Source organism: Odocoileus virginianus, chromosome 30 (assembly GCF_023699985.2).
Source record: "Odocoileus virginianus isolate 20LAN1187 ecotype Illinois chromosome 30, Ovbor_1.2, whole genome shotgun sequence".
Lineage (NCBI taxonomy): Eukaryota > Metazoa > Chordata > Mammalia > Artiodactyla > Cervidae > Odocoileus > Odocoileus virginianus.
In genome coordinates, this window is record NC_069703.1 from 28,980,703 (window position 1) to 28,993,036 (window position 12,334).

The 12,334-nt window shown below is 57.6% G+C and overlaps 1 protein-coding gene across 1 annotated transcript in view; it reads left to right on the forward strand.

Moving 5' to 3' along the window:
- The window catches only part of PADI1 (peptidyl arginine deiminase 1), a 40,525-nt gene that overhangs the window by 13,587 nt on the left and 14,604 nt on the right, over positions 1-12,334 (forward strand). Inside the window, exons 2-10 of the mRNA XM_020877996.2 lie at positions 3,878-4,058; positions 5,164-5,236; positions 5,852-5,913; positions 7,254-7,371; positions 7,452-7,577; positions 9,743-9,915; positions 10,022-10,125; positions 11,093-11,216; positions 11,576-11,683. Of these exons, the coding sequence (XP_020733655.2) occupies positions 3,878-4,058; positions 5,164-5,236; positions 5,852-5,913; positions 7,254-7,371; positions 7,452-7,577; positions 9,743-9,915; positions 10,022-10,125; positions 11,093-11,216; positions 11,576-11,683 (1,069 nt within the window). The remainder of the gene's footprint in view (positions 1-3,877; positions 4,059-5,163; positions 5,237-5,851; positions 5,914-7,253; positions 7,372-7,451; positions 7,578-9,742; positions 9,916-10,021; positions 10,126-11,092; positions 11,217-11,575; positions 11,684-12,334) is intronic.

Consider the following 12,334-nt stretch of genomic DNA (forward strand, 5'->3'; position numbering starts at 1 on the left):
AGTTTTTTAAGGTACCTCCTTACTGTTCTCCAAATGACCGTTATCAATTTACATTCACACCAACAAGTTTGCAAGAGGGTTCCCTTTTCGCCACACTCTCTCCAGCGTACAGTGTAGATTTTTTTGATGATGGCCATTCTCACTGGTGTGAGATGGTACTTCATCATAGTTTTGATTTGCATTTCTCTAGTAGTTAGCAATATTAAGCATCTTTTCAGGTGCTTATTGGCCGTCTGTATTTCTTCTTTGGAGAAATGTCTATCTTAGGTCTTCTGCTGATTTTTCAATTGGGTTGCTTGCTTTTTTTGTTGTTGAGCTTTATGAGTTGCTTGTATATTTTCAAAATTAAGCCCTTGTTGGTTGCACCATTTGCAAATATTTTCTCCCACTCTGTAGGCTGTCTTTTTGTTTTTGTTTATGCTTTCCTTTGTTGCAAAAGCATATAAGTTTGATTAGGTCCCATTTGTTCCTTTGTTGCAAAAGCATATAAGTTTGATTAGGTCCCATTTGTTCATTTTTGTTTTTATTTCTATTGTCTTGGGAGATTGACCTAAGAAAACATTGATTCGATTTGTATCAGAGAATGTTTTGCCCATGATCTCATCTGAACTTTTATGGTGTCCTGTCTTGTGTGTAAGCCTTTAAGCCATTTTGAGTTTTTGCGTAAGGTGAGAGGGTGTGTTCTATTTCACTGAAAGGTTTTTAAAGACAGAGTAAGGGAAAGGGTTGTAGGGTGTGTGATCGTGGACATTCTCGTGATTGGCTGGTGGTGAGGTAATCAGGAGTCAGCCTCATCAGTCTTCTGGGTCTACGTGCTTGTGGGCAGCATACAATTAACTTCTTCCACCTGGTGGGGGCTTCAGTATCTGCAAAACAATTCCAGGGTATGGCTCAGAATATTATCTATAGATTTTGAGGAGGAACTAAATGTCCTTAAATTTTTGAGTGGCTAAACTATTATTTTGTCTTATTTGGCTGTTTTCCTTTGTTTCTACATTTTCTCGATTTCCTGGTTAAATTTATTCTTTGGAACTCAAGGAAAGCCTAGGGGGCTAGAGTTTTATTAGGAGCGAGAGGCAGGTGGAGGATGTGGAGGAGGGCGGGGAAGTCTATTGCAGGAGGGTTGGCAGGGTCCTGCTTGGTTACCGTTCCACATGCCCAGATTGTCCCGTCCTCGTCCATAACACAAGGGCTTTCTGTACGTCTTGCCCACAGCCAGGCCCCACACTGGGTGCTGAGATGACCACAGTTTTGGTGAAGGTAGAACGGGAAAGGTCCCTGCATTCTAGGGGGAGAAATGGGAGAGAGACCGCAGGGAAATACGTGGAATAAACGTGGCATGTCAGGTGACAAGTGCCACGGGCTGAAATGAGGTGCAGCCGGGTCGTGCGGTTAGGGGATGCAGGGCCCACAGTGCCGCCCACGAGCCACCGCCCCCGCCTTAAACAGGGCAGTCAGGGCACCTCTGGGAAAGAGCTGAGGCACTGAGCCCCGGGATGCTCCCGGCCGAACGTTCCGAATGCAGAGAACCCGAGTGCAAATGCAGGTGAAGCGTGGCCCGCGCTCCGCAACCAGGGAAGCTCCTGCAAGGAGAGACGCCCACGCCACAGTCAGGGCAGCCCCCACTCGCAGCACCTAGGGAAAAGCCCCACGCCACAGTCAGGGCAGCCCCCACTCGCAGCACCTAGGGAAAAGCCCATCAATAGCAAAGACCCAGCACAGCCAAAGAGAGTAAAGAACCAGGGCCCAGTACAACCAGAAAAGTGCACAGTCACCCTGGTGGAAGGCTGTGAGCCCCTCCAGGGAAGGCGAGGAGAGCGGCGGCAGTACAAGCTTTTAGCAGCGTAGGAGGACGCCTCCCCAAGGGGGCCTGATTGTCTTTTTTTTAAAGGAAGGTTACAAACCTGTTGTCAAACACAGCCATTATTTAAAATTAAACTGTAGGTTGCTTGCTTGTTCAGTTGCTCAGTTGTGTCCGACTCTTTGCAGCCCCATGGACTGCAGCCCGCCAGGCTCCTCTGTCCATGGGATTTCCCGGGCAAGAACACTGGGGCGGGTTGCCATGCCCTCCTGCAGGGGATCTTCCTGACCCAAGGATCGAACCCTTGTCTTTTGCGTCTCCGACATTGGCAGGTGGATTCTTTATCACTGAGCCACCTGGGACGCCTCCACCAGTTTTAAATGCAGTTTATTTGACAGTAATAACAAGAGAAGCCACCACCAGGAGAAGCCTGAGCACTGAATGAAGACCTAGCGGAACCAAAAATACAAAAATTTTAAAAAGACAATGGCAGCGATTTCCCTGGTGGTTCAGTGGTGAAAATTCTGTGCTCCCAATACAGGGGGTAGGTCTGCTTCCTGGTCAGGGAACTAATATCCTGCATGCCGCCAAATTTTTTTAAAAAATCAATCAAAAAAGAAATGGTCAGTACTTAAAAAAAAGATAAAAAATACTTAACACGCATCTGTTTCCAAATATTTTGCTGCATCCTGCCATCACCTCTGTTCCACCAGCATTCCCTCTGGTAGGAGAGTGGTATGTAGGGGCCTCTTTTGCATCTTTTTGCAAGTCTGGGTTCAATGATGTTGTGATGATAACTTGAAACTGACCTTAGTGGGAGTGTTTACACCAGGGAAGTTGGCAGTCTACAAAGCAGGACTCCGTTTGTTGTTTTATTGATGAAGACAAGGTGAATAACGCAGATAAGTTTGGTGTCTATAGCTGTTGCGCTGAGATTAACAAAAAACTGTGAGGAGGTGCTCGTCCGGGACTTTCTGATGGAGGGACAGTGTCTCCATCACCTCGGTTTCTTCTTCCTCTCGAGCACAGATGAGAAAACCCATCAGCCTTCACACCACATGCTCTTATGACTGTGAATTTAGGACAGCTTCTTTATCGGGGGAAGAAGGAGCAGATCGGGCGCAGCTCCGTGCGTGGAGTCCTGACGGAGCTGCAGCCATCATAGGCTCCGTCAGGAGGTGGGGCGGCCTCACTGGCATTTGAGCCCTGAAGAGCGTAAGGGAGGGAGCCTTGTGGGATCTGCAGGACAAGCATTTCCTGCAGAGGGAACAGCCGGTGCAAAGGCCCTGAGGCGGGACAGCCCGGCAGCTTCAGGGGCCATCGGGAAGGTCAGTGAGGCCTGAGCAGAATGAGTGGGGAAGAGCAGGCCGGGGGGGGGCCTGCAGGTGGGACAGGGTTGACCAGGAGGGGCCTCATGTGCCATCCGAGACGAGGCTGTGCGTGGCTGGGGCCAGCGCTTCTGAGCTTCGGAAGAGCGTGCTCTGTTTGTTGGGGAACAGACGGGAGTGAGCACAGGCGGGCCCAGGAAACCGTCTAGCCCTCTAGGGGGCCAGGGACGGCAGCGGAGGACCTGAGAGGTGGGTTCCCCTTTGGGTTGGAGAGATTGGAAGCATCGGAACTGGAAGTTTCAGGAGAGGGGTGGGGTTGGGGTTGCCCAGAGAGGTTCCGTCTCTGCTCTCTGGAGTTTCAGGGGCCGCTATGGGAGCAGAAGTGTTGAACACTGTGACTCAGCGTCTCCCCCAGGCCCCTTCTGTCCGCCTCTGCCCAGGGTTCCACTCAAGGTCCGCGGAAAGAACTCTGCCCCTGAGACGAAACTCCACAGCCTTGCTCTGCTCTGAGCCCTCCGTGATGCAGACAGGGAGACTGAGGCCAGGGGGTGATGGGCTCGTGGCGGGTCACATGGGCATCGGTGGAGAGCTGGGAGGGGGCCCTGGGGCCTGACCGGGCTGGTCTCCTGGCCAGAGGCACCCCCCACGCCCCACCCCAGCCATGGGGGTGCTGTCTGCATCCCCTGGCAGCCCCACCCTCCCTTGCTGGTCTCTTCTGAGCCACGGACGCTCCGCTCTCTCCTGTCAGTGATGTGCCCAAGGGCGCTGAGAACTTCGGGGTCTCTGGGAGCTCCGGGGTGAAGATCTTCATGGCCTATGACCCAGCACAGGTGACAGAGCCCATGGACAGGGCCCACTGGCCCCTGGATGCCAGCGTGGACGTGGTCATATCCGTGGACGCAGCCAGTAAGGCTTTAAATGACCTCAAGGTAAGAGGCCCTTCCCTGCAGAAGGTCAGAGCCCCCGACAAAGCACACCCCATTCACACACCGCCCTAGTCAGCCATCCCTACAAGGCTCTGACGCCCAAATCCACACACACGACACATCCCGAAACAAGCCCATAGACACCTAAGCCTGTAAACCCACCCCGCATGCCAGCATCCACACACGCAGGAATGAATACTTCCATAAAGGAAGTATTAAACAGCCTGCCTGTTCGCCCGCTCAAGTTCACAGACACCCCCTTGGATCCCAGCTCCACACCAACCCCGAACAAGCCCCGCCCGCTCCCATGCAGACAGGCGTCGCCAGCAAGAGCCGTGCGTGTGCGCACACACACACACACACGCATGCATCGGACATAGGTGCATACCTGGATGTATGCGTGTTTCCCACCTAAGGAAGCGGGAAACCTCTTTCACAGACGACACGACGCCTTCTCACTCGCCCCCAGGCGCCTGCCACACACACAGTGACCCCAGACTCACTGATTCAGCTTTTTCTCCAGGGACACGGGGAAGCTGAGGGCCGTGCAGCTGTTGAGAGCAGGGCCCCGGGGCTCAGACCCCCCCTGCCCCGAGCGCCGCCTCCTGGGCCAGCCCGGGGGCTCTCTGAGAGGCCCAGGTCGAGCCCTTTGCATGGATTGTGGGCCATGTGATCATGGGCTGCGATCGTGGGGTGGGAAGGGTCGTTCCCATTTTACAGATGAAGAAACAGAGGCTTAGGGCGACTGAGTACCTTGCCTAAGTCACTGGTGATGGCCGCCCCTTCCCGCATTCTTTCTCCCTGGCCTCCCCATGGACTCCCAAGGGTCCGGCTGCCCCCTGGTGACCCGCCCCCACCCTGTCTGGCCCTCCTAGCCCCTCAAGCCCAGCCCTGGGCGCCAGGGAGGCATCTGCTCTCTCCAGCTGGAGAAAGTGGCTCTGGATCCGGGCGCAGAGCCCGTGGGCCCCCGGGCGTTCGCCAGCAGGGAGCAGCCGGGGCCCCCATCCCCCCCACCTACACAGGGCCGTTGGGCTGTCCCCTCCGCCCCCGCCTCAGCCATCCCCGCAGGGCTGGCCAGGCCTGCTCAGGGCTGACGGTGTCCCCGCAGGTGAAGATCTCCTACTTTGGGCAGCCGGCGGGCGGGGCCCTGGGCCACAGCGTGCTCTACCTCACGGGCGCAGGTAAGTCCCGCCTCCGGGCCTCCACGCGTCCCTGCCCTTTCCCCTCCACGCTGGCTGCTTGAGGGTCTTAGGGAGGCCCAGGGCCATCTTCCTCCTCCACCGAGGAGCTTGGCTTCTTCAGAGGCCATCCATCTGCTCCAGACCCCCAGCACTGGAACCCCAGCCGTGCTTACAGCCACAGCGACCTAGAAACTGCATGGCCCACGGGTCTCCAGCCAGACCACAACAGGCTTCCTCCGCCAGAGTCCGGGAGCCTCGAGGCTCGTCACTAAGCATGCAGAGCCACACGCTACCTTCAGCCAGACCCCGGGCAGCCACCCTAACTGCAGAGCCGGCAACTGGAAGCTCAGGCCTCGTCCTGGCCTCCAGAGTCAGGGCCCCCAAGGGTTAGCAGTTCATGGGAGCAGATGAGTGAGAAGGTCAAGAGCCCGAGGCCTGGGTCCCTCGAAAGCCAGAGCCACAGGGGCAGGCCTCCTGGGCATTGGGCGTGGTCCCCAGAACAGGGCTGCCTGGTTCTCCTGGGCTTGGGGTGGGGTCAAAGCTTGCCCCAACCTGGACACTGTGGGGAGGCGGGGGGCCGGGGAGCTCAGGTGACCGCTCCCCGTCTCTTCTCAGACATCTCCCTCGACGCCGACACTGGCCGCACAGGCAAGGTGAAGAGGGCCCACGGCGACAAGGTGGGCCTCCTCTAGCTATCCCAAGACGGCGGGGCCCACAGCAGACCTGGGGGTGGTCCTGGAGGGGCGGGCTCTGCCTCCAGAAGGGTGACGGATTTCTGGGCTCTGTGTATCCAGCAGTGTGGGGAGGCCATCTGAGGACTCCCCAGCCAGCATGAGAGGGCCTGACACTGTGATCAGCATGCTGTGTGACTCCTGGAAAACAGCTTACCCTCTCTGGTCTCTCTAGTGCCACCTCACACCCGGGATCTTTTGCTTGAGGTCTTTTCTATTTCCTGGGCTGCATTTGGACCCCTAAGCATAATAGGTGCTTCTTAAAAGGTTGTCAAGTGACTAAATGAAGGCTTCTGGTAGCGGAGGCTTCATGGACTACCCTGGTTAGATTCCGAAGAGAGAGAGAGGGAGGTGGGGTGGGCAAGAATCTGAAGGCTATCCTGGAGGATAGAAGGTAAAATTTGTGGGGAAGGACCCCAGGGAGGAAGCCTGCCTCACACACAAGCCTTTGTGGACAGGATGGGGCGGGACTGCCATGGGTGGGTGTGCAGGTTGCTCACTGCACAAGGTTGCCGAGCAAGGTAGTGAGTGTGGCCTGTGATACAAATTATGTCTTGGACCCTGATACAGTGAGGTAGCTACCCAAAGAGGAGGACAAGAGTGCTACGTAGGTTAGCAGTGGTCCTGTGAGGTCACCCAGACCCAAGTTTGAATCCCACCTCTGTGACTTAGAGTTCACCTCCCCAGAGCCTCTTTCCCCTCTTCTATAAATGGGGAGAATAAGCTCTGACTTGCAGAGGCTGGTGAGAATAAAGCAGAGGCAGATCAGGAAGAGCTTTGATTACAGAGGCCGGACTCCAGCCATCTTCCCCACCTGTCAGCTCCATCCTTCTTGCAGGGCCTGCAGGATCACAAGTGAACATCACTGGGACAGGCCCCAGGAGAGGACTGGGATGGGGAGAGAATCCCAGCAGTTCTCCAGCCCTCTCAAGGTCAGGACAAGGCAGTCTCGGTCCCCCAGGCAGGGCCAAAACTCAAAAGACTGGCAGAGGCCATTTCTGGGCTTGGCGCTACCACCCGTCCTTTTGCAGTGTGATGGTTGGGAGGGGCTACTGTGTACGGTTGTTCAGGCTGTTCACTGCCCAAGCGTGGTGTAACTCTGGGTCTGGAGAGCTGGAGCTCCAGTCCCCAAGTCTATTAAATCTATTATCCCTCTTTAAATCTTCAAGTAAACCTGGAATACAGAAGTCTCCAAGTTAACAAAGTAGACAGCTCTAGCTATGTCCAGAACCCCTTCCCAGAGACTCCTGGGTCCCACTGACCCTAAGGCCTCTTGTTTTGCACAGAAAAGCTGGCGCTGGGGCCCTGAGGGCTATGGGGCTATCCTGATGGTGAACTGTGACCGGGACAGTCTCAGGTCCACGGAGATGGACCTCACCAGCACCCAGCTAACCTCGCTGGATGGTGAGTAACAGAGGATGGGGCAGTCCAGGATGACAGTATGGGATGGCGCAGGGCTGCCTCACAGGGACCACCCTCTCCAGACCTGCAGGACATGTCCCCAGTGGTGCTGACCTGCGATGCCCCTGATGAGCTCTTCGACAGCTACCAGCTGGTCTTGAATGTGCCACTTTCTGATTCCAAAAGAATGAGGGTCTTCTGCGCCCGGGGTAAGTGGCCTGGAGGGACCTCTTCCCTCCCTGCTCCAGGCTCTGCTTCCCAAATCATTTCTTTCTTCTCTTATCCACATCTCTCCCTTCTTCCATCATCATTTTGTAATTCTCACTACCACTTAAAAGCAGCCACAGCATCACAACAGGATCCATGGACCAAGGAAGAGGGTCCCATTTTACAGAGGGGAAAACTGAGGCGCAGACATGTGAATTCACTGCCCTAAGTTCACACAACCAGTTGGGAGTGGAGCAGGCATTCCAAGGCCGTCTCGTGGGCACCAAAGCCCTCTTCTTCACCCAGCCCTGGCCCTCCCCCCGACCCCATCCCTCCTCTGGTGAGTCAGGACAGAGTGCGTTCTCAGGGCTGACAAGTGCTGTCCGGCTGCGTGAGGTGGGGGCAGGGACCAGCAGAGCCAAGGCCTAGCCTTGCCTTTGGAATCCAGTTATTCTGCCGGAGAGTTTATTAGTCAAACTCTGTGGCTTAGAACAAAGCAAAACCAGTCCTTAACCCTGAGGTGACCTTACTCATTTTTATAAATAGCAAGAGACCTTCCTGCCTCTTCCTTCTTCCTCTTCACTCTCTGTTCAAACTGACTCAGAACTCATTGCAGCTCAATTCCAGCAGGAGCCAGAATGCTTCTCTGCACCAGGGGTGGAAAGTTAGGGAGGGGTCTGGCTTGGAAATACTTACTGTGACTTCAGAACATAAGCTCCGTGTCCGTAGGTGAGCTGACAAACTTTCCTGTTTTAAGAACATGCTAGGGTACCGCTTCCCAGATAACCCTCCAGGGCCGGGAAAGGAGACAGGCCAGAACTGCTAAGTGCCAGGAGCTTTGTTTAAAAAATTGACATGACATTCACAGAACATAAAAGTAACCATTTTCAAGTAAACAATTTAGCGACATTCCCTGGTGGCTTAGCGGTCAAGAATCTGCCTGCAATGCAGACCTGGGCTTGATCCTCAGCTGGGAAGATGCTCTGGAGAATGGAAAGGCTACACACTCCAGTATTCTGGCCTGGAGAATTGCATGGACAGAGGAGCCTGATGGGCTCCAGGCCGGGGGGTCACAGAGTCAGACACGCCTGAGCGACTAAACGACGACAGTCCATCCCCCAACCCCACCTCTGTGCTGTGAGCGCTCGCTCAGGCGTGTCCGACTCTTGGTGACCCCGTGGACTGGAGCCCGCTAGGCTCCTCTGTCCATGGGATTCTCCAGGCCAGAATACTGGAGGGGGTTGCCATGCCCTCCTCCAGGGGGCCTTCCTGACTCAGGGATGGAGCCCACGTCCCTTACGTCTCCTGCGTTGACGGGTGGGTTCCTTACTACTAGCGCCACCCAAGCCCCAGCCCTAGGCAACCGCTAATCTCCTTCCTGTCCCATGGACGTACTCGTACTATGCATCTCCTACAAATGGAACCACACAATATTTGGCTTTTGTGTCAAGCTTCTTTCACGACGTATGATGTCCTCAAGGTTCGTCTGTGCTGTAGCATGCATCGGGCCCACACCCCTTCTATGGGTGAGGACATGCCAGCACTCGGATACGCTACATTTTGTCTGCTTCCCTGGTAGCTTAGACGGTAAAGCATCTGCCTACAACGTGGGAGACCCAGGTTAGGTCGCTGGGTCGGGAAAATCCTCTGCAGAAGGAAATGGCAACCCACTCCAGTCCTCTTGCCTGGAAAACCCCATGGATGGAGGAGCCTGGTGGGCTACAGTCCATGGGGTCGCACAGAGTCGGACACGACTGAGTGACTTGACTTTCTTTCTCTCACATTTGGTTTATCCGTTCATCGGTTGATGGACATTTGGGTTGTGTCCACCTTTGGGGCCAGCTGCTTTTATTTCCTTGTCCGATGTAAAGCTTGCACTGCCCTCATGAGAAGTGTTAGCCCATTTTGCAGATGAGGAACTGAGGCTCAGAGAGGCTCAGTCATTGAGCTGAGGTCACACAGCTAGCACGTGACACTGCTGGAGAGGAACCTCAGTCGCTCTGATGTAGAGTGGCTCTGCCCCGCGTTCCTGGGCTCAGGTTCCCTCCCCAGGCCCCCACACCCCTGCGTCAGCACTGGGCAGCCCAAGTTACGGTGATCGTGAGTGCCCCCGGCTATCACATAACCTGTGCCAGCCTCGCCTCCGTGCTGACTCGGGTCTCTCTAGGTGGGAATTCCCTCCTGGACTATAAGCAGGTGCTGGGGCCCCAGCACCTGTCGTACAAAGTGGCCCGTCAGCCCGGGGAGCGGAAGATCCGCCTCTATGTGGAGGGGCTCAGCTTTCCCGACGCTGATTTCTCGGGGCTGGTCTCCCTCAGCGTCAGCCTGGTGGACACCAAGGTAGGTGCGGTGCCGGGGGCAGAGACGGGGTCGGGGAGCTTCACGGCCCAGTGGAGGCCCCAGGGCTGGGAGGGCGGGGCCCACTGAGTCCCCATTCTCCCCCCAGACTCTGCCCGAGGTGCCCCTCTTCACAGACACCGTGGCCTTCCGCGTGGCCCCCTGGATCATGACCCCCAACACCCAGCCCCCCCTGGAGCTATATGTGTGCAGGTGAGGTCTCACGCTCCCGCAGCTCTCCCGTCGCCCCTGGACTCCCAGAGACAGGAACAGAGCGCAGTAGCAGGCTTGCTCCTGCACACTCAGCGGCCGGACTCCCCGAGGGCCCCCAAGGGCACACTTTGGTGCAGGCCAGCGGTGAGCTGGCTGGGCCATCAGCCCGCCTGCTCTGAGCAGCCAAGGCCCCAGCTGTGGTCCCCGGCTCCAGCTCCAGCTCCCCATCCTTACCCTGCCCTGCCTGCAGCAGCCGCGGGACATCCTGGGTTTATTCCAGGCAGAGGGGCCAGGCCCTGTTCAGGTTCCTGGGGGTGGCAGGAGACCAAGCCTCCCTCTGACGGGGCTGTGCCCCTGGGCCTGCAGAGCGCGTGAGAATTCAGCTTCCAGGACCGTCTGTGAGCCCCGGCCCCACCCGGGTCCCTGGTCCTTCTGCCGTGTCTCAGGACCCTTGTCAAGCCCCTGGTGGGCAGGGCAGCCTGGGCTGGCACGGCTCCAGGGCCCTGCAGAGGAGGTCGGACCACCGGAAAGGGCCGTAGACGACTCGGAGCTTAAGTCAGAAGGAAGGCTGTGGTCAGACAGGTTTGCTCTGCCGGCCTGGCTCTGGTGTTCAGACGGGAGGGGGCTCTTTCTCTGCCTTTGCTCACTCGCCTTTGATGAGGCCAGTCGTGAGAGACGGGAGGAAACGGGCTCCTCCCCCTCACTGTCGCCGTGACCGTGACCGGTGAGACTGTCCCTGGCCCCCTCAGCAGGGCCCCCGCACCTGCCCGCCCCCCATCACTCCCGCCTGAGGGATCTGGGAACGTGGTCCGCCTCTGTCAGTGCCCGCGAGCCTCTCCAGCTCGGGGACTGTGTCTGAAGCCGAGGGCGGCCCGGGGCCCAGCACGGACGGCACGCAGGCCCCTCCGTCCACCCCCAAGGCTGCCGTCCGCAGCCCCGCCTCCCTGCCCTCCCCTGTGTTTTGCAGTGTCCTAGACGCTCATGGCTCGAATGAGAAGTTTCTGAATGACATGTCTGATCTGGCGCTGAGAGCCAGCTGCACGCTGATGGTCTGCCCTCGGGTTGAGAACCGAAATGACCGCTGGATCCAGGTGGGCGAGGAGCGGCCCCGGGCGCGGGGGGCAGCCCAAGCCCCGTCCCCCACCCCGGCTCTGGGGAGCGGCCTCTGTGGCTCTCGCCCAGCTCCCTAGAGGAGCTGGGACAGGCGCAAGGACTCGGGGTGGGCGCGCGGCCTGGGAGAGCCCTCCTTCTCCCACCGCCGCATTGCTAGTCCTCTCCTGCTCCCCTCCAGGGGCTCTGGCCCAGGCAGAGCCCTCCCCCGGCTGGGTCCCCGGGGGGCCTCCTGCCCGCTCGATGCCTTGGGGAGGATCTAGCCCCGGGCCTGGGCCGCTAGCCCCTTCTCAGTGCGAGACCGAGGCGGTCACGGTGGCCTTTTCTCTCGCCCTCCCAGGATGAGATGGAGTTTGGCTACACTGAGGCCCCGCACAAAGCCTTCCCCGTGGTCTTCGACTCCCCCCGGAACAGAGGCCTGAAGGATTTCCCTTACAAGAGGATACTGGTATGCGGCCAAGGGCAGAGTGTGGACGCCGTGGGGGCCTGCCCGTGGGGCCCGCTGCTCAGGCTTGCCTGGCCCTAGTCCTTCGGGGGCTGCGAAGGACGCAGGAGGTGGGCTCTGGCGAGTGGGGAGTTGGGGAGGCTTGGGGAGGAGTATGTAGATGAAATGCCAATCACCCCTGTTCTGGGAGGGGCCCTGGTCTCCCCCCAGGGGCTGTGAGCAGAGGAGTTGGCTCCGGGGAGACCAAACTGGCCTTTGGGGGGACGCATCCTTAGCGACCCTCGCAGCTCTTGCTTTGTGCTGGGGCCCCTCTCCGGTAGCGGTGTTTTCTGAACACCTACTACGTGCCAGGCCCCACGCTGCCTGCTGGGCGCAGGAGGGCGGCAAGAGCGGCTCCAGACACCAAGCCCTGAGTTCCCGGCCCTCCCCCCAGCTCCTCACAGCTGCTCGCTTAATCCACATGGACTCCTGTGAATAAGTGCTGTCATCATTCCTACTGTTATCATTGCTTCTTTACTGAGGCTCAAGAGTTAAGCAACTTACTCGGGCCACACAGCTAGGTAGCAGCAGCACCAAGATGTAGAACCGGAGGGGCCGCCCCCACAGCCCCTGCTCCTGACGGCTGGGCTAAACCGCCTTCTGAGGGGGTCCCTG